Source organism: Podarcis gaigeae (assembly GCF_964106915.1).
Source record: "Podarcis gaigeae genome assembly, chromosome: 8".
NCBI lineage: Eukaryota > Metazoa > Chordata > Lepidosauria > Squamata > Lacertidae > Podarcis > Podarcis gaigeae.
The window spans coordinates 74,189,160-74,211,384 of NC_139684.1; the positions used below are offsets into that span (position 1 = coordinate 74,189,160).

General features: G+C 46.4%; 1 protein-coding gene across 1 annotated transcript in view; it reads left to right on the forward strand.

Moving 5' to 3' along the window:
- Positions 1-19,018, forward strand: part of VSIG10L (V-set and immunoglobulin domain containing 10 like) — a 42,795-nt gene extending 23,777 nt beyond the window's left edge. The window contains exons 4-11 of the mRNA XM_083753821.1: positions 1,707-1,994; positions 3,693-3,950; positions 5,587-5,862; positions 7,268-7,555; positions 11,072-11,194; positions 12,910-12,971; positions 14,698-14,829; positions 17,382-19,018. Of these exons, the coding sequence (XP_083609947.1) occupies positions 1,707-1,994; positions 3,693-3,950; positions 5,587-5,862; positions 7,268-7,555; positions 11,072-11,194; positions 12,910-12,971; positions 14,698-14,829; positions 17,382-17,465 (1,511 nt within the window). The 3' untranslated portion in view covers positions 17,466-19,018. The remainder of the gene's footprint in view (positions 1-1,706; positions 1,995-3,692; positions 3,951-5,586; positions 5,863-7,267; positions 7,556-11,071; positions 11,195-12,909; positions 12,972-14,697; positions 14,830-17,381) is intronic.
- Positions 19,019-22,225: the final 3,207 nt, after the last annotated feature.

Consider the following 22,225-nt stretch of genomic DNA (forward strand, 5'->3'; position numbering starts at 1 on the left):
TATACCGTACCTGCTAAGCCACTCATCTTCCTGGGTGGTCTTGGGCCAGTCGCTGGCTCTCAGCCTAGTCCAGCTCCCTGAGGCCAGGTATTCTTCCTTGTGTTTCTCAGACAAAGGGTGGGATAAAAATGTAGCAAATGATAACTTTATTTTTGTGTTTATTGAATTTGTATACCACCTTTCATCCAAAGATCACAGGGTGGTTTATAGCATCAAAACACACACACACAAAACACATAACTAAATAACTTTTAGACTTCTAGGGAGCCCTGCTCCTAAAGATCACAGAGGCAGGCTGACAATGTACTTGAGGACTAGCCTGGTGTCTGTGCTTATTCATTCCTTGGGTATTTATAACCTGATTTTCAGGCTAAAAACCAGTGACTTTATTTTTTAAAAAATGTATACAGTAGTACCTTGATTTGCATATGTCTTGGTTTGCATACATTTTGGATTACAAACACGTCAAACCCAGAAGTGCGTGTCCCAGTTTGCAACCTTTTTTTGGATTACGAACAAACTTTTTTTGGAGGCCCCATTGGCGAAAGCACGCCTTGGGTTACATCCTGTTTGGGTTTACAAACGGACCTCCGGAACGGTTTATGGTTGTAAACCAAGGTACCACTGTACTGCCCTTCATCCAAGAATCATAGAGTGGTTTACAATATAAAAACACAGAAATACATAATGCAATAGCAAACAAAACAATGACTCTCAAACACAGAGTTTAAAAAGCCTTACATTGTTTAATTAGCCAAAGGCCTGGGGGAAGAGGAATGTTGTCGCCTGTCGCCTATTATTGATGATGTCATCATAACGAAAGGAATAATGAGGCATAGCTCATTCAGTAGAGCATGAGTCTCTAAATATTACAGACACCCCAAGTGTCTCTTTTTCCCAGGGATATCCCTGATTTAAAGAAGCCGTCCCAGTTTCTCATTTGATCCCGGAATGTCCTGCTTTTCTTTAGGACGTCCCTATTTTCATTGGATAAAGGTTGGAGGGTATGGAGTTATCTGACCCCCAAGCCGTCTGAAGGCAATTCTGTACAGGGAAGTGTTTTTTAATGTTTAGCATTTGGTTGGCTCCTGTGAAAACAGGATACTGGGCTAGATGTACCCTTAAGGAAGATTTACCAGAGTTCAGTTGGCTGCTCGAAGGGAGATGTGGCTTAAGGACCAGTCACACGTCCATTTTGCTTCCAGACAGCTGCTTTCCTCTTCTTCTTCCTCCTCCTCCTGGCTGCTGGTGAAGACCACATAGTCAGAATCATTCACAGGAGTTCATGCACTGATTCTGCACACTTACTTCCTCTCCCTCACTCCTCCCTGCATGTGCTTGCGGTCAGCGACCTCGGCCAGCCTTTCGCACGCTTCTCGGGGAGAAAGGGCAAACATCCCCGCCGCAAGCGGAAGGGACACTACTTAAGACGGCTGCGCTGCCTTTTACCCAGGTGGCTGGGCAAATACAGTCGACCGTAATGCACCTTTCTGCTGCGAAATGACCACTGCATCAATCTGAATGGCCACATTTGTCAGCGAGGTCGCAATCTGGATAACCAAAGCTGGGGAGAGGAGGCAGGTTCCCTGGCAGTTAAGCTTGACGGATAGATTGCCTGTTGTGTCTTAAAAAAATAAAACAACCCTAGGAAATAGACATTTCATTGGTACCGTATTACATGGCTGTGTGGCTTTCATTCCTCTCAGATGGCCCAGAGACCCCGACGATTACCGTTTCCTCGTCAGAGCGGGACTCTGACGCGGGGAGTTTTGTGCTGGTGAACAGTACCGTGAATCTAACATGCCTGGCGCCGTCTGAGCCCCCGGCCAAGATGTACTGGAACGTGGCAGACGCTCAGGACCTCTACGTGCCTTCCTTGCCTGTTCTGCAGCTTCCCAAGGTGCAGCTGAATCAGGCCGGCTCATATTCCTGCTTGGCCATCAATCAGCGCACGCAGCGCCGGGTTCGAAACACTCACCATCTCACTGTTGCCCGTGAGTTGAATTTAACGTCCATCTTTCTGTCGCACTAAGAGGCGTTCATCTCAGCAGGGAGGGAGTAAGGCGCAGGAGCATGTATATCTGCACCAGAAAGGTTTGCATGTGGGGAGCTGCAGCAAAATGTTGCAGTGTGGAAGGCCCCCCCCCTTTCAGGAGCCCATCAAGTTCCAACCCCCAGTTTTCCAGGGCGGAGTGGGTGGTGGATAGTGGCTGTGCTCTTGTAAACCAAGAAATGACATATCCAGACAATTCTCTCTATTCTTTTCATATCTGTGTGACTCTTTCTCTACTCTTCTCTTCTAGGATTCACTAACAATATCATACTCATTAAAATTTTATTATTTATACTGCCTTCAGATGTCTGAAGGTCTGCCCTCAGATGTCTTCTAAAATTCAGATAGTTGTTTATTTTCTTGACATCTGATGGGAGGGCGCTCCACAGGGCAGGCACCACTACCAAGAAGGCCCTCTGCCTGGTTCCCTGTGGCTTCACTTCTCGCAGTGAAGGAACTGTCAGAAGGCCCTCGGAGCTGGACCTCAGTGTCCTGGCTGAGCAATGGGGGTGAAGATATTCCTTCTCCCACCCCTAATGGTTATTCAACATTCTGTGGTCACAGAGCAGGCTCAGCCCCATTGAGTTGTGTCGGGTGCACACCCCATTTAGAATTCATTTTTTAAATGTTCTGCAAACCTTGGGTTCCCCCCAAGCCTATTGATACTTCGCTCTTGTGTGTGGGTGCCACTGCCTAAGCAACATCACTCAGAGCTTCACCATCAGGAGTAAATGATACTAGTATCCCTCTCAAGGCCTTCCCCAAAGAGCCCTAGGAATTATAATTTAGTGAGATGCTAGGTTTCCATTGTAGAGTTTCCCATCCTTGTCAAAGAGTCCAGATTTCACCAGAAGTGGAATGACTATTAAACCAGTGGAAGTCTGGTGCAGAGAGATGCCTTTTCCTCTACAGCAGAAGTAGCTACCGTGGCAACTTCCAGCATCCCTAACCATCGCCCATATTGTGGCTGATGGGAAATGAAGTCTAAAACATCTGGAGGGCTTCTACTTTGCTCTACATCTGCATGAAATCTTCCTTCTCTTTTGATCCGGCTTCTGTTGAACTAAATTCACTGCCTTTGCCTTTTAGGCAGGCATCTTTCATGCTTAGGTTTTTGTTTTTGTTTTAACCTCAGCTATTATTAACACAAGCTTACCCTGCTATGTGACCCAGTTTGATGTTTTCTCCTCCCTTTAATGTTTTTTTATCTCAGATTTTTTTTGTTATTATTATGAAGTTATGTTTATTTTGTTACGCATTCTGCTTTGAGAAGGTTTCTCCTGTTTCTTGATTTAGGGGCTTGACTTCTCCTAGAACCCCCACCCCACCCCCATGGCAGCCATTTTATGAAATCCTACATATCCCATGGCAGCCATTTTATGACAGGCACCCGACACACTTCCTCAAAATTCCAAATGTGCCCACTGACCCAGCAAGGTTGGCAAGCCCTGGCTAAAATTACCTAACCAGGCCACCTTTTTTCCCTCCCACTTAGCAAGAGCTGGTTCTGATAGCCGCATGCGTGAAACTAAGTTGTTTGAAGATCTTTTTCCTTGTTATGAAATATTCTGTCTCTCTGAATCCAGTCAATCTGATTTGTGTGTACGGTTGAGTTATCTCTTTCTTTCTCCCCACTTAGAACGACCCTTTGGATCCCCCCGTTGCTCTGTGGCCTCAGCAGACAATGGTACCGCTTTGCGTTTCATTTGTTCCTGGCCTGGTGGCTCCCCTACACCGCAACTGACCTTCCGGGGGCTCCCAGGACACGAGGAGGAGGTCAGCACCTCCAACTTGCAGCGATTGCTGGTCTCTCCCTTCCCAGCTGAGCTCAGTGGCACCAAAATCATCTGCCTCGGACGCCATATGACCGGGCAAGGCAATTGCAGCTTGATTCCAGGTGAGACTAGTGGTTTTATGGTACTGAGACTAGCGGTGTGGTGGTTAAGAGCAGTAGTCTCGTAATCTGGTGAATGGAGTTTGATTCCCCGCTCCTCCACATGCAGCTGCTGGGTGACCTTGGACCAGTCACACTTCTCTGAAGTCTCTCAGCCTCACTCACCTCACAGAGTGTTTGTTGTGGGGGAGGAAGGGAAAGGAGAATGTTAGCCGCTTTGAGACTTCTTCGGGTAGTGATAATGCGGGATATCAAATCTAAACTACTAAACTGGTTACCAGAATCCTCCACAAGGAGGAACCGGAAGGCAAGATATGGGTTCTGGTTCTGGTATAGTATTGTGGCGTAGCAGTCAGAGTGTTGGACTAGGACCTGGCAGACCAGGGTTCAAATTTCCATTGGGCCATGGAGCACACAGGGTGCCCTTGAGACAACTGTGGTCTATCAGCATGACCTACTTCAAAGGGTTTCTGTGAGGATAAAATGGGGACGGAGGGATCATGTATCTTGCTTCAAGCTCCTTGGGGGAAAAGCTGGGCTGTGAATGTTAACAATTAATAAGTGAACTGTTACCAGCAAATGATGGGGTGCTTGGTGCATGGTTTAGGGGTGTAGGCCCCCATTAAGAGGGCTTAGCTAGTTAGAACCAGTGAGATTCAGTGGGCAGAGCTTTGCAGTTGGTTAGAAAGAGAAATGCTCACTTGCTGATCTTTGTCCCAGTCACTTTCTCTCATCCTAACCTACCTCACGGGGTTGTTGTGAGGATAAAATGGAGTAAGCCCAATATTTGTTGTCTTGAAATCCTTGGAGGAAGAAGATACAAATGTTATGAATAATACTAAAAAGGGGCACTGAAACTGAAAAGAACAAACTCACTATATTAGGCAAAATGGACATTACGAATCCAACTTGTTATAGGTTTGGGGGGTCAGTCTGGATGATATCACGGGTTCCTTCCAGACCCGTGATTCTGTATCAAGGTGGCTTAGAATCTAGTAGATGAAACTGCTGAAACAGCCAGAGCAATTTCTTTGTAAGATCATGGCCTTAGTTAAGTACTTCCATCGACATGTCCAAAGAAGTTGCCCTGTTACCATGGAGACAAATGGATAAGCCTTTTCCCACCTCACTGGTCTGGATGCCACATCATCCTAGGATATAGAACAATAGGCCAATGGCGTGAGAGAGTTTTTGGCTGATGCCAAAAACTTCAGACACAGTGGCTTAGGGCTCTCCCTGGAAAACCAGTTGAGAAGCGAGATCTGTTGGAGCACCTCCATCCTACACTCAGGTTGCATGTATGTGTAAATAAAGCTAGATATCCTAAAGACATCACAGTCTGGGAATACTCTAAAGACACCACAGTCTGATGATGATGTGACTAACATATGGAGCTGCATTATGCTAGTACATCAAGCTGACTGTTGTCTATGCTAACTAGTAGCAGCTCTCCAGGGGTCTCTCTTCAGAAAGAGGTTATCTCCCAGCCCTGCCTGGAGATGCCAAGGATTGGACCTGGGTTCTTCTGCATGCAGAGCAGATGCCCTACCACCGAGCTTTGCCTTGTCTTCAATTTTCAGAAAGTTTTGTTTACGAGCATAACAGGCTTCCCTCCCCTCCCCCTAATCTCCCACCACAGAAGCTCCCTCAGGAGTTTTCCTTTCATTCCGGACATACAGCAGCACTGAAGAGTCCGTTACCATGGAACTGCATTGCCAAGGCACCTTCAACCCAGTGGAGATTGACTGGTTTCGGAATAAGGGGTCTCTCATTCCTGTCGGAGGCCGTTACCACCTGAACCCCGATCGAACGCAACTCACCATCTGGAACTTCACTTCCCCAGATGACCTGGGCGATTACAGTGCCACCTGCTATAATCCACTGGGATCTCAACGTTCGAACCTCACCATCCTTGGTGAGAGTTCCTTCTACCACCACTGAAGTCCTATTTTCTATATCTATTTCTTTTCATGGGTTCCTAACATCAGCCTTTTGCTCTCTGCTGTAAATAGCAGCCAGGCAGCTACATTAGGTGGGGAAAGAGCAAGTGTAGTAGCCACCATTTTGGTTCCTGGCAGTGAAGTGTGAGAAGCTGGAATGTGTGCATGGGGACACCATTTTGAATGAGGGCATGGGTGCTCACTTTTCAAGACAAAGCAAGATTTGGGAGAGAAACAACCAATATGTCTTTTTAAACCATCCACGTCCAGTCTGAAGGAGGGGCTGTATTGGGTGGCAGGGCAGTTATTGGCTTGAGGAATGATTTGGGTAGAGCCAGTGTGGTGTAGTGGTTAGAGTGTGGGACTAGGATCTCGGAGACCAGGGTTCAAATCCCCACCCAGCCATGAAACTCACTGACCGACCTTGGGCCAGTCACAGTCTCTCAGTCTCACCCACCTCACAGGTCTGTTGTGAGTGATAAAATGGGGAGGAAAAGAACCATGTACACCTCCTTGACCTCTCAGACTTTGGGGGAAAGAGGAGGCCTAAGTGTGAAGTAATTAATAAAATGCCTTCTGGTGGGCCTCCTCCTACAGTGGTGAACCCTATTCTTGCCTGAATTAATTAATCCCAACCACATTATTTTCCTGATCTAAATCATCCCTGCCTGGAAGTTGAGGGTGGGCTGGGGGTGGAAACTTCAGGCATTATACAAATATCTATATTTTTTTTAATCCAATAGCAGCTGTGAGGAGAGGGGAGTGATGTAGTTTCGTAGTTTCCTGGAGTAAGAGCCATTAAACTCAGTGGAACTTATTTTGATGAGATGTACCAGGAAATGAACCCCTGTTTGTGTGTGTGTGTGTGTGTGTGTGTGTGTGTGTACGCATGTGTTGAACATTCACATTACTACTTCTCCAGTTATTATCAGACACTAGCCACTTAAGAAACTTTAAAATAAAATTTTAAAATTGGGAAATCTGCTCACCGATAAGACTATAGCAAGGATGCAGAACCTTTGTCCCTTCTGGGCTGCAGCTCCCATCATCCTCAGCTGTTTGTCATGCTGGGTAGGTGATGCTGACTGATGAGAGTTGGTGTCCAACAACATCTGGAGGGCTTGTCCTCAGAACATAGGAAGCTGCCTTATGCTGAGTAAGACCATTGGCCCCTCTAGCTCAATATTGTCATCACTTGTCCAGGTTTTCAGGCAGAGGCCTCTCCCAGCTCTCTGAGACCTTCTGCCTGCAAAGCAGATTCCCAGCCACTGAGTTACAGACATTCTGCATCAAATCTTCCGTATCACATCTGTTTTGGTCCTGAGCAGCAGGACTGTACCTGTTGGACTGCACCCTCCATGAGTTATCCTCTCTCGGCAGGTCCTTCAATCGCCGACTGGACTCTCTCTCACGGACCTCATCCTGGTTCTGCTTACCTGGCCTGGACCGTTCCAAACGGATCTGCAGTGACTAGCTTCTGGATCCAGATGCAAGGTCCTCAGCAGCACCGTTCAGCTGAGGAATGGAAGACGGTGCAAGTCTTAGGAGCCAACAACCGATCCACCACTATTATAGGATTGGAGCCCCAAACGCCATACTCCTTCCAGGTTGTGCCTCGTTTGGGATCCCAAGCTGGGAACGCCTCTGTTGTTTACATCCTTCAACCAGGTGTGTGTTCCTGATTTTAGGAGACACGTGGAACAGGGTGGTTTGAGGATGGGGTTAGCATTTCAGATAAGTCTAGGAAAATGACTGGCCCACAACAAAATTTGCTAGCCTATATTATTCATACCCGCACAAATATAAGCTGCTCATATTGAAGTAAAAGAACTTGCACTAATTTTAGGTTGCATCTGCACTATGCATCTAAAGCAGCTTTATACTGCAGTCATACCTTGGAAGTCAAACGGAATCTGTTCCAGAAGTCCATTTGACTTCCAAAATGTTCATAAACCAAAGCGTGGCTTCTGATTGGCTGCAGGAAGGTCCTGCAGTCATTCAGAAGCCCCGTCGGATGTTCGGCTTCCAAAAATAGTTCGCAAATCAGAACAGTCACTTCCAGGTTTGTGGTGTTCGGGAGCCAAAACATTTAAGAACTAAGCTGTACGAAAATCAAAGTACGACTATACTTTAAACAGACATAGTTTCCCAAGGAATCCTGGGAACTGTAGTTTGTCAAGGGTGCAGTTTCTAGATTTCTATTTCCTTCACAGAGCTACAATTCTCAGAGTTCCCTGGGGAAAGGGATTGATTGTTAAACCACTCTGGGAATAGTAAAGGGAACAGGGGTCTCCTGGTCTCAGCACCCTCAACAAACTACTGTTCCCAGGATTCTTTGGGGAAACCATGGCTGTTTGAAGTGGCACGATTCTGCTTTAAATGTACCGTGCAGACGGGGCCTCTAAGTTTAGTCAAACTTCTCAGGCTGCTGATGTTTACGTGCAGCTCGGTTGTATTCCTTCACAGGGACTTAAAGAGGGTGACAGTAAGATTTATTTCCAAATCTGCACGATGTCCATTCCTCCCAATGGGCCTTCCATGGCATTCATTTCAACAAATAGCCACATTTTTATGGAACATTTGTATAGCACTAACCCCCATGTGGCCCCCAACCTGTGGAGGAAGAGAATTGGGGCTAAAAGGGCAAGGGAAAATGTCGCTGCGTGGTGGCAACATCGCAAGCGAGCATGAAATGTCAGACTGTGCACTCTTTCTGGAGAGTGAAGGCAGGAACCTTAACTTATGATATCCATTAGGGCTGTGCATCTTGTCTGGAGAAATCACAGATCAGGAACCCAATCGAGCCAATTCAGGTCCAGTTTAACACCTTAGTTTTTAATTAAGGGCAGTGCAAGGCTCCCACTTTGTCTCAGGACTGAGATCGGTTTGGGTCAGATCAGAGCCCGATCAGGGGTGCAGAATCAGATTTGCCTTGCACAGCCCTAACAGTCCTGCTTTTTGATGCATACGTGCATTTTGTGAGAGTTTTCATTCTCCGTTTAAAGTAAATGCGCTTTCTAATCATGACCCAAAAGAGTGGGACATTCTCTTCTGATTTGCACAGGTTCCTTGGCTTGGTCGCCTGAAGGCAATTCTTCACTCACCACAGGCGACCAGGCCAATGGCCATTATGAGACTGGTTTGAAGGGGGAAAGGAAAAGAGTCAGGTTTTATTGGACTGAATTGACACAAAAGGCGGCGAGAGTGCTTTAAATGGCTTAAAATAGTTTAGTGCCAGTACTAAGCATTCACACCTACTGCTTTTAAAAAAGCACTTTGCAGCCATTTAAAATGCTTTGCCATAATTGTTAAAAATGAAAATCTTTAACGGAAAGTAAAATAAAGCAGAGGTTCACCAAATGTTCTCCCGCTTTAATCATGGGGTTATAAAAGCACCGCTTTCAGAGTCAGGAATATTTCCCCCCCAATGCTCCTAAATTATATGGTTACTACTGACCTTTCCCCCAATCCTGTTTGCTACTATTGTTTTCCCAATGCGCTTCTGATTTTGGACTTTTTCTGTAATACTTGGTCTCCTTCCTGCAAATAGTCACATGGGTGATCCCAGCCAGCTGGGGATTTTGTAGTGAACAGATAAATTTTATTATTTGTTGACATCAGTGAGGGCAAATTAAGCCAATTGAGAGGGAAGTGGATTCTCCCTGGGAACAGAGGCATGAGCAAAACCAGGCAATTGTGATAATTAAGGATATGACATCATAACAACATAGCCAAGGATATGACATGGCTCTGTGGCCGTGTCACTAAGGTCAAACAAAGCCAGTTCCAAGTGAGGGCAATGATACCCCCCCAAAAAAAATCCATTCAAATTATTTCACAGCAAACTCTGAAAAGTTGTGTGTTGGAGGGATGCTTTTCTATGCAAAGGTTTCATGAAAAATGTCACACTATTATAAACCTAGATCACATTTACAGTACCCCTTGTCCTTTTCAGAACCTAACCCTTTTCAGATCTGGGGTCCTTCTTTAGTCCAAAGATGCATATTGCAATCCCAGATCTCTATTTTTAACAATATATCTATGATGGTGCTGCTGCTGTTAAAACTGAACAGTGGGGCCCAGCTCATCATTACCTGTGTGCTAGAAAACCCAAAGTCTGTGTTCGGAGTTGAGCCTGATTGCAGAAATCTCTTTAGCTCTGTGCATTTCGTGTTATTTCACATGGTTTAGTTGTTGTTTGATTGTTTAACAAGCCAGGGCAAATGAAAGAAGTGTCATAGAGACTCTTCCAGTCTTTCTTCTTCTGCCATGAGATCTAGAAACTTGTTTCCTCTTTCTACTTTTCAAAAGAAAGCTACTCTTTCCTGAATGTTAAATTCCACTCCGCATAGCAGTACAAAAACTTGTTATGTGAATGCACTGATCCTTCATAGCAAGCCATTTGCGGGTCCAGCGGCCCCACCATGCTTTTGCCTCTGATAGAAGGGTTTCGCCTCCTTGGACAACAGAACATCTCCTGGGTCGTGTGGCCTTTGTGGCTCTTGGTGCAACAGTTTCCTGTTCATGCCGCTTAATATGTGCCTATCCTCCCTTTAATGTCCTGCGGAGTGTTCTGATGGTCCACAACAGGGAAGGGCAACCTGTATCCCTCAAGTGGTGTAATGGTTGGAGTGTTGGACTAGGACCTGGGAGACCAGGGTTTGAATCTCCACTCAGCCATGAAACTCACTGGGTGACCTTGGGCTAAGTCACTGCCTCTCAGTCTAACCTACCTCACAGGGTTGTTGCAAGGATGAAATGGGGAGGAAGGGAACTATGTACATTGCCTTGAGTTCCTTGGGAGAAAAGGTGGTGTTTATGTACGTAAAAAACACACAATACAAAATATACAGATGTAGCTGAACTCCAGCTCTCATCGTCACTGACAATTGTCCATGCTGACTGCAGATGATGAGTGCTGGAGTTCAGTTACAGTTTCAAGGAAACCATCTGATGAGGATCAGATTCCTGGCTTTCAAAACTTTTCTGGCTCTAGAATCCTTGATGGATAGGATCTAAAATAAGAAGCGAGGGTCAAAATTTCCGAGTTTTGGAAATTCTTCAGTCTTGCGAGACAAATATGTGAAGCTCAAGAGCTCCTCTGTGGACTGTGGCTGAGGTAGGACAAACCTGAGGACCCCTGTGTTTCTAATCCTGATTTCCTCTCCTTCCTCTGTGTCACAGATTCGAGTCTGAGCGCAGGCGCCATTGCTGGAATAGTGATTGGCTCCATCTTTGGTGCACTCCTGATCCTCGCTCTCCTGTTCTTGTTGATCTGCTTGATCTGGCCAATCTGCCTTCGGAAAGGTAGGCTGAACCACGAACAAGCGAAACACAAACTAACTGAATTGCTGATCTTTACCAATTGGGCAGAAAGCATCACATGGCATATGGGTGTGATCAGCTGACTTCCCTTCAGCCAGTTAAATACCAAGCATGGAAAGTCAGGCTCAAGAAATAGAATAACTATGTTAGTTTTAAACCACAGTTGCCCGACCTGGTGCCCTCCAGCTGTTGTGAACTGCAATTCTTATAGGCTTGGGGATGATGGGAGTTCTTAAAATCCAGAACGTTTGGAGGATGTCAGATGGGATTTTATTCTGTGGCCCGCCCTGAGACCTCCGGGTATAGGGCGGTATATAATTTCAAATAATAATAATAATAATAATAGATTGTGTAAATATAGGATAGAGAAATAGACACACACCCTTTCTATGCTCCACCCACCAGTTTCATTTCCCTAGTCCTGCCAAAGAACTCTGGAAATCAGATGCTGTCTTAAGGACTAGAAACTTGGATAGAAATTGAGACTCTCAGGGTACTGAAATCTGTGTTCACTGGGCCAGCTTTTGCATTTGACTTTGCCCAGGGCCGTCTGAAGCATATCGGATGCTGTGGTACAAAGCTCTCTCCGGCGCCCTTCCCCCTGTTTCCCAGAGTTGTCCACCTTTTTTTAAGGGAGGATGGCACTGCCAGCAGGGCTGGAGGAGGCGGGCAGTGGTTGGAGTGTGGCTCCTCTGGCACGGAAGAGGCGGAGGCTGGACGCGGCGCCTCCCAGCTCAGCTGGCTGCTTCGTGCAGTGGTGGCCATGGCAGACGGAGGCTCTGGGCACGGTGCTGCTTTGTCGCGGCATGGCAGAGGCGGGCAAGGGCGGCGAGCTGATGCCAGGAGGCGCCGCATCCAGCCTCCACCTCTTCCCTGGCACCCTCCAGAACTTGGCGCCCTGGTGCTCCGCACCACTAGCCTCTATGGGTAAGATGCCCCTGACTTTGCCCATCAGATATATATTTGGCATAAAGGCTTTTCTTTGGCCAAATGCGGACATCAGTATCTGATACTATCTGATATTTAACTCATCAATCCCTCTATTTCTGATGTTCAGGCATGACTGTTTTTTGCTCATACAGCTAAAGCAGAACATCCTACACACACTAGAGGGAGACGTGGAGGAGCCACACCTTTGTTGGGTGGTGGTGGTGGGGAACCCAAACCAGCCTGGTGAAGATTGAGCATGTTCAGTGGCCACAGAATGCCACATGTCTCTTGAGGGTGAGGAAGGGAACAGAACAGGGGGAGCAAAGTGGTGCCTCCAGATATTGCTGAACTCCAGCTGTCATCAGCTGCAGCCAGCATGACCAATGGTCAAGAATTATGAGAGTTGTAGTTTGGCAATATCTGGAAGGTGCCACATTAATTGCCCCTGCATGGGAGTGTCCTGGAGGAGGGGGTAGCTGTCTGCCTTTAACAGCAATCAGGAAGACTCCACGCTGCAACATTTTGTTGCAGATCCCACTTGTACTGATACTAATAAGTCAGGAGGGGAAAATAATCCTCTAGCCCTTGTGCTGAGCTGGTCACAGTCGAAGAGGATAGGCCAATTGGGAGCTGGCTGTGATCACAACTAGCCAGAAGGGTTCAGTTCTGGTTCAGCATTCCAGGGGATATTTCTTTGGGAACTGAGAGACAGCCAATCTCACCGCCAGTACAAAGCTGTAGTGACATTGGCCTTTCACTCCTTGCAGCAAAGGAGAAGAAAATCCCCCCAACGCCACCTGAGAACCGACAACACTACCTGTCACGTCAGGTAAGATCAAATGAGATGCAAGTATAATAGGGATGTGTGTGTATGTGTGTGTATATATGTGTGTGTGTGTGTGTGTGTGTGTGTGTGTGTGAGAGAGAGAGAGAGAGAGAGAGAGAGAGAGAGAGAGAGAGAGGCCATTGTGTGCTGTGTTGAGCAGTTGCGAAACTCACCTCTAACCAAGCGGTATCATTAATGTGCACAGGTGTTTTATAGCTAAGAACAATTAATTGCCTTTAGATGCTGATGTGTATTACTTCAGAATGTTATAAGGTATCCCTGATGCTGTTGGGGGGCCTTCCTCTTGTTCATTCTGCTGCTTTTAGGTTCTGCTTTGATGGCATCACTGTCTAAAGCACCACTTCCTCTCACTTGTAGCTGCTCAACTTTTGAGATCCACCTCGGGTGAGGGGAGCCTCTTTTAGGGGGGAGGCAAGGCAGAGAAAGGGTCTTCTTAGTGGTGGCACCTCTTATTTGAAACAGCCTCCCCAAACAGATATGCCAACATTTAGGTGGCAGCTTAAAAACTACCGTCTGAGCACAGGTTTTGAATGATTGGTAATTTTCTGTTTTATGGATACACTTTGTTCCCACTCCGGATTTTTGGAGTGGTGGATCAGTGCTGTTTAAAATAGGGTTACCAGATGTCCCCTTTTCCCAGGGACAGTCCCCGAATTTGCAAATAAGTCCCTGGACAAATTCCATCCCCAGAATGTCCCCGGATTTCATCTCATGTCCTCGGGAAACGCAGCAGCGGCAGTCTCAGCAGTCTGGAGCAGTTGGCTCTAGCTGGCTTCAGGAGCTGCTCGGGAGTCCCCATATGATGGTGGTGCAGGGGCTCTAAGAGGCAGCTTCTGGGCTGCCTCCACCTTCCCTGACCCCAGCAACTAAGCTGTGAAAGGAGGCTTCATGTTGCCTATTGGACCAGCCTCTCAACTCCTACTTGCGTGTGCAAGCGGGGGGTGGGGGGTGGGGGGTGGGATCTCTCAGTTAGGCAACGGTAAGTCTCCCTTCTCCCCGCCCCCTCCTGCTTGCACGCAAGTAGGAATGGGATTGGGGCTGTTCCGATGGAAAGGAAGGCATCGCACTGCTCGAGCCTTTCCGCCGCTCTCGGCCTTCCTTCTCTGCCTTCCATGCCTGACCCACCACACACCGCTTCAAAACCACCGAAGAACCAACAACTCTGCGGCTGCCCAGGCTCATGGAGAAAGGAGATAGAAGCCTCGGAGGAAGGGGAAATGTGGCGGTTGAGATCAAGGCGGCGGCGGCCCCTCTGCCATTGCCACCTCTGCAGCATCAACGTTCTGAACGTGTAGTATTTGTTTGTTTGTTTGCTTGCTTGCTTGCTTGCTTATTTATTTATTTATTTATTTATTTAAAGTGTCCCTGGATTCATTGGAAAAAAATCTGGTAACCTTAGTTTAAAATGATTTTTGCTACCAGTTTCTTTTTGTCTGCTATTAGTGTTTTTGATTCTTTAATGTTATGGCAATTTACATATGTCACACTGTACCTGGGTAGGCAAGTGACTAATAAAAATCGCAGACAAATAAACCAACCTGATACCCTCCAGACAATGCCATGCTATAACTCCCACCAGTCCCAGCTAGCATAGCCAATCGTCAGGGATGATAAGTCAGCAACATCCATGTTGGCTAATCCTGAAACAAATCATCAGTAGTTTCTCTCTCTGTGCGTGTCTCTATTCAATATCTCTCCATCTTTCCAGTTCCCAAATGGCAACAAGCGGGAGTCAAACGCCCCCTCTTGGGGCAACCCTCGCTGGTCATCAGGAGACTCTGACATCTATGCTATTACCTACGAGGAACACCTACGCAAATATGGTGACCCTGGAACTTTGGTAAGTGCTGTGGGAAACACACTGTTAAGCTGTGGCAAATGGGGCCAACCATAACAAGGCCATCCCTGTTCTACTGCTCCTGCGGCGCCACCGGGTGTTCTACTGGGGCATCAGACCAGCATTAACCATTAGCTAGTGCTTTCGCCTACAGAGCTCCTTCCAGTCTCAACCCCCTATTTATTACCTATTCTCTGCACAAAGATGCCCTCTCGTATCCTTCTAATGGCATGGATTTTTGATTGACCGGCATAAGTGGCTACTACCCAAAGTCCTACTGCTTCAGGGCAAAAGCTGAGTGCACATGTTTAGCCCAGCCTGGGTTCCTGGGGAGCTTTAAAGTGTCAAAGAACCATGGTTTGCAAACTCCACATAGGCTGGGCTGAGTCACAAGTTGTCAAACTCCAGGTCAAATACAGATTGCATTGTGGCCTGTTCTTTGCAGTCTCAGCCAGGGAGCAGAAACAGGATGTTTATGGAAGCAATAGTGGCATACAATAGATACGCAGCAGGGGGGGCTGTGTTCACCTGGGTGTGGGCAACAACTTGCCTGTGTGTGGTGGTGATGCAAAATAACATTTTGGCAAGCAGGATAAGGCTGGACAACATGTGATTTGAATCATGTGGTCTTTGCCCTCCAGCACAGTTTTTCTTCCAGAAATGTCTGCATGTGTGTTGAGATCTGTGCCAGGGGTTAGCCCTTTGTTCTGTGTTGCAGTCCCAAACCACATCATGGGGCCTCAAGCTTGCCTTTTGAAAGGTGTGGGAAAGTTCCTGTTTACTCTGTCCCCCCTCCCTTTGTGGCAATTGCAGGAATGAGGATCCAGATCTGGATCAGGATTCCAGCAAGGGGGAAAGAGTCCTAAACTGTATCGATTCTTCTCCCTGCCAACTTTATTTATTTATTCATGCATTTATTAAAATGTTTATAAGCTGCCCTTTGTCCAAAAAATGGATTTCAGGACTGCATGCGAAGAGATTTTAAAATTACAAAACACATTATTAAAACAAAAACCAGCAGTGCAATAAAATTAAGAGGAATACAGCTATTCAACCAGCTTTAGGAAATGCAACAAATCTGAAATTGATTGGTCAAATAAAAAGGGTTTTAACCTGACAGTGAAAGGACCACAGCAGTGGGGGGTAGAGAGGGAGCAGGGGTGCCTCCAACCTTTTTGAGCCCATGGGGAGATTTGAAAATTGGGGAAACTGTTGTGGGCATCATGTGTGCACCACAACTCTTCCCTCCCAGGATATCACCTGCCCCCAATTCCCCGCTCTCTACAACACAGTTAAGCTTGGAATAATGGCTAAAGGAGGTTTTTCTCCAGCCTAATTTCAGAAAGGGGAGATGGGGCCCTATAGCTGCCAAGAAATGGCTCTGTGGGGCCATATGTACCTGGTTGGCAGTCCTTGGAATTATAGGGTTGGCAGCAGCCATATTGTTCCTCCCCAAACAAGGCATTCCACAGGCAGGGTGCCATCACAGAGAAGGGCCTCTCTTAGGAGGCATCCATAATATACATCTTTGTCTAAGAAGGTTCATGGGAAAAAGACCTCTACTGGCATAGGAGCTTGGGAAGCTGCCTTGGAAAATAACTCCAGGGGATCCTGATGCTTTTCAACCCACACCCCCAATTATTCTCTGGCTTGCATAAAAATCTGAGCCAGGGAAGAACTCCCAGCTCCCTTCGTCATAGGTACACAGGAAGCTGCCTTGTACTGAATCACACCAATGATCTCTCTAGCTCAGTACTGTCTAGACTGACTGGCAGTGGCTCTCCAGAATTGAGGCAGAGGACTTTCTAGCCTTACTTGGAGATGCTGGGGATTGATCTCAGGTCTTTCTGCATGCAAAGCAGGTGCTTTGCCACTGAGCTACGGCCTCTCTTCTAAGAGTGTATCAGAGCACAGGCATGTTGTTATGGGAGAAAGCACTCCTTCAGGTGCATGGGAAACATGCACACTCCAAGCCATTTAAGGACTGGCATTTTCAGTTGGGCTCAGTAGCAAAAAGAGAGCCAGTGTCATTCCTTTAGAACTGATATAAACATGGTTCCATCACGGTCAAACAGCAGGTAATGTGGTAGCTGGTTTCTGTGCTAGTTTCCAAGCCATTTTCAAGGGCAGCCCCACATATAATGCATTACAGAGTTCCAACCCTGAGTGTGGTGGAGCACCCTGGCTATGGATTTTCCAAAGCTCCCTGAGAAATGTTGCCAGCCTTGCAAAAACTCTTTGAGCTTCCCTTCAAAATGGCCCAGTGTCTCTGAAGGAAGGTGGACCCACCCCACCCAAATTTTCTGTGAACGATGCTTTAGGCCAGGGGTGCCCAAACTTTTTTCAAAGAAAGCCAGATTTGATGAAGTGAACGTGCATGAGGGCTGACCAAAGTTGCTGAGCTTTTCAAAGGATTTTACCCCAGGACATATACTGCCACAGGGGCCAGATTAAATCGACCAGCGGGCCGGATTAGGCCCCCGAAATGGACTTTGGACATGCCTGCTTTAGGCCAAACAGTTTTCTGACCTCTTCTCTCTCCCATTTCTCTCCAGCCCATCAGCACCACAGACAGCAGCTCCTCCTTCCAACCTATACAACCTCGCACCAGGAATGTGCGCAGCGCTACTCAAGTCTGACATTCTGAAGGTCCATCTTGGGCTGAAGAGGATGTTTCAGACCAAGCACAGTCTTCAGTATGGGACCCAGGCCACCGAAAATGGAGCCATGCTGTCTTCTTGTGGGGCTTGACCATGGGGTGTATGGAATCCAAGGTTTTCGAATTGGAGCGTTGGTTTCCTGGCATAATGATGAGAGGTGAACATGCTGTGCGGGATCTAGGGGTCTCAGGCAGCAACCTAGCCAACCCAGTTAAGGGGAACCCAGAAGGTTACATTCTGTGTAGATGAATTCTGATGAATTTTTTCTGGGATTCTGAGTCTTTCATTGTGGCTGCAGAAGGGATCTCTTGGAATGGAGCTGGTTACAGAACAGCTTGAGGTGCTGGGAAGAATCCAAAGGCTATCCAGAGGGTTAGGTGCTGGAGGGATGATACATTACCAAGAGCTCTAAGCTTATCCTTGCAACAGAGGATAGTGTGAAGGACAGCGATATGGGATACTGCCTTATATTGAGTCAAACCATCAGTCCAGTATTTTCTGCATGGACTCACAGCAGCTGTCCAGGATTTCAGGCATGGTTCTCTCCCAGCCCAACCTGGAGATTGAACTTGAGACTTTCTGCATGCAAAGAAGATGCTCTACCACTGAGCCACAGCCCTTCCCGGAACACTGATGCTGTACAAGAAATGTGTGAATTGGACGGAGGGAGGGCTGTCTCTTTGGAGAGGAAAGGTCTTGGTTGCCAGAGTAAAAATGTGCCTTTTACAAAACCACACCAGTGCATATACTTTTTTTTTATCTTCATGCTGCAATGTAGCCTTTGCCAAAGTTCATCTTTGTGTTGTCAAATGGAGCTACACCTGATACTGCTTTTGGGAATCTTCCCCGGACTTCTGTTCTGAATGTATTTGAAACTAGTGGAGTTTCATACTTGAGTTTAGAAGTCCTGATCTGAATAAAGAAAAAAGTGATACTTTTAAGCTTAGGAAGAAGGTGCAGCTGTCTGATTTGATTGGGACTGCTGAGAAACCGGAAGAAGTGCTTCCCGATAATTGACTGGTGGGAAATAATGGGATGCCCTGATCTTCTCTAGGGGTGGTATGGAGAGGGATTTCCGATTCTGAACTATTTTGGAAAAGTGAACCTCGGAAGCTGCTCCCACAAGATGGCCACCAAACTGGACGATTTTAAAAGAATGATGAAGGATAACTATCCCCATTCTGTATGTGGCATGAGTAAGCTGGCCAGAAATGCAGATGTCCCTAAATGAATAACTATAAAAATAGCTACTGGCAGCAATGGCTATGTTCTCCCTCCACTGTTGGAAGCAGGATGTGCCTTTGAAAACCAGTTTCTGGGCATTATGGGGTTGGGAGAGACTGTTCCTGTGCTTAGGTCCTGCTTACAGACTTCCCAAAAGGCATCTGTGGTTGGCCACTTCAAGAAGAGTGTCCCAGGCTAGATGAGCCTTTGGCCTGATCCAGCAGGGCTCTTCTTATGGTGTTTTATTTCAGCAGGTTTCCTAGTGGGGCCTTTTGTCCTACTTTACAGAATACAGTATTTTCCAAGAAGCATCTGTTGTGTGTTTCCTTTTTCCTGCATCTCATAAATAACTACAGTAGTGTAATCAACTGAAGTGGGTTATTCCTCTTCCTTCCTTTCTTTTTTCTGAAGGAACTGGTATTTCTCTGCATGCATTCTTAGTACATTTAATTGCTTATAACGATCACCGTTCTGTATGCAGAATCGGTAAGTTGGCCAGAAATACGGATCTCCCTAAAGGAATAATTATATATGGTCTGAAACACCTTCCTTAAATAGCTACCGGCGACGGTGGCAACGTTCTTCACTGTTGGAAGCAGGATATGCCTTTTAAAAACAGCTGCTGGGAATCACAAGTGGCAAGAGTTGCATTTGCACTCAAGTGCTGCTTGCGGACTTTGCATAGGTGTTGGGTTGGCCACCATGAGATGAGGGTGCTGGGCTGGGTGGGCCTTTGGCCTGGTTCAAGAAGGCCTTTCTGAAGATCTGAAGGTGGGATGTGCTGGATGTTCTGGTCTCTGTTGTGTTACGAGTGTACTGTACTCCCAGCATGGAAACGGGGAGCGGGGGCGGCATTTTATTCTTTCCCATCTCCATCCTCCTGTCTAATGGACCTCTCCCATTCTTTTGTGTTCCATTTACGCCAATGATAACTCCACATGCTCACTCATTGATATCTGTGTGAGCAATTCATCTATGTGACTTTTAGAAGACATCTGAAGGCAACCCTGTTCGAGCTCCGAGGGCCTTCTGGCAGTTCCCTCACTGCAAGGTTAAGTGACGTTACGGTGAAACAGGCAGAGGGCCTTCTTAGTAGTGGCTCCCTCCCTCCTAAATGGGGTTCGCACCTGACACAACTCAATGGGGCTGAGCATGCTCTGTGACCACAGAATTTTGAATAAACATTAAGGGTGGGAGAAGGAGTGTCTTCACCCCATTGCTCAGCCAGGACACGGAGTTTCAGCTCTGAGGGCCTTCTGGCGGTTTCCTCACTGCGAGAAGTGAGGTTACAGGGAACCAGACCTCCCATCAGATGTTAAGGAAATAAGCAACTATTGACTTTTAGAAGTCACCAGTATGGGGAAGCTTTTAATGGTTGATGTTTTACTGCGTTTTTAATATTTTGTTGGGAGCCACCCAAAGTGTCTGGGGCAACCCAGTCAAATGGGTGGCATGTTAATAATAATAATAATAATAATAATAATAATAATAATAATAATAATAATAATTAATGGCAGAGGAGAAGGGTGTGGAGGGATTTTTTCATATGCTTCACTTTCATTTTGCACAATGAGCTTGGAGGTTCTCCCCCTTCCTGGCCTGCAATTGTTAACAATGCTAATTTCTTCCTAAACGGAATAATTCATATGAATTATTCTGTTTAGGAAGAAAATTGGCATTGTTAAAAAAAACCAAAAAACTGCAGACACAATAAGAGAACATAAAATACAAACCCACAACCCTCCAGCTCATTGTGTAATACCAAAGTGGCAGATCAAATAAGCTTGCTGATGAGGTTTCATATTGTTGCTCTCCATAAACAAGCAAGAATTCCCCTTATGGCCAGAACAAAGGGGGCTGCATTAGTAAGAAAATTAAAACTGTGTTATATATTAACACAGTTTTAATTTTCTTAGTAATGCAACCCCCTTTGTGCCAGCATTAGAGAGAGTTCTTATTTGTTTCTGAACAGCAAAATGGAATGGTTTTAATGAGTTTTTCCTCTACAGAAGGGTTACTAAAGTGGGGTGACGGAGACACAATCTGGATAGGGAAAGGAGACAGCCCCCCAAACAGGTATTAAAGGGACAGATATAGCATTTCCACTTATGGGCTAATTAAGTTTGTTTTTGAGGATGGTACTCTGAAGGCCAGATGGTGGCATTTTTTTTTTTGCTGTGAAGTTTTGTCGACTTGGTGCAGCTGGCTTCATGCCTGCAATAGAGCATGTGAAACAAGTTTACAGGTGAGGAAGGAGGAAACAAGAGATCCAGCAGCAGGTCCGCTGGATATTTTTTGCTTCTGCACAGTGAGAACTGGCAATGAGAATTGAAGGGGAGTGCGCGCTGAGCTCCATCCATCACCCATATGATGAAAGGCCATGGGGTTGTCATGGCGCCATCCCTCTTAGGATGCAAGGGGGAAACCAGTCCGGCCCCAACCAACAGGCCTGAGAAGTCAGAATGCTTGAGGAACTCAACCTCTGCAAATCTCACCGTGGACTGATGTGACCCACAGATCCTACTGTTGCAGTCATCATCTAGTCCAACCCCCCTGTAATGCAAGAATCACAGCTAACGCTCCAGGATTTGGTTTTCTGAGGTCTTGCTTTTGTAACTGCTTTTGCGGGATCTGATTTCTTTCCTCAGGGCCTTTCCTCAGAGTTGTTCCACCTGGCCTTTGGCTTGGAATCAACTTGATCCCCTTCCCCTCTATCCTTTTTTCTTTCTCCTTCTGTGATGGAACTCCTATACAGTGGTACTTCGGGTTACATACGCTTCAGGTTACATATGCTTCAGGTTACAGACTCCGCTAACCCAGAAATAGTGCTTCAGGTTAAGAACTTTGCTTCAGGATGAGAACAGAAATCGTGCTCCGGCGGCGCGGTAGCAGTAGGAGGCCCCATTAGCTAAGGTGGTGCTTCAGGTTAAGAACAGTTTCAGGTTAAGTACGGACCTCCGGAACGAATTAAGTACTTAACCCGAGGTACCACTGTATGGGGACTTCCTTGGCTTTTTTCTGGCCCATGTAGGACCATGGGTAGTTGGCCATGGATAGTTGGCCTCGGTGAAGATTTGACGTTTTCATCCCCAAAAAGTTTTTGATTTGAGTTTCTACCGAAATGAGGCTGCATTTTAATGTTGTATTTCAATCTTGTTTTTAAGTTGTATTTTTATCAATTGTTTTATACCTGGTGTTAGCCTCCCTGAGCCCGGGTTTGGCTGGGGAGGGCGGGATATAAATAAAAAAAATTATTATTATTAACGCAAGGTAACAAAGCTCAAACGTGCTACTCCAGATGGCAATAATGTGATAACCTGGGAAAGTATCACAGAACAACTAACAAAGTGAAGTGATGTGTTAGTGGTCCAGTATAAATCAACCATGGCTGCACTTGTGTTGCATCAATGACACCTGCCAAACAAAAACACACACACCCCCACCAGTCTGCAGGTTCCCCTTTGTTCCATAGCTCTCTTTTGCAAGGATTCGCTTTCTTCGGCAGTGACAGGTAG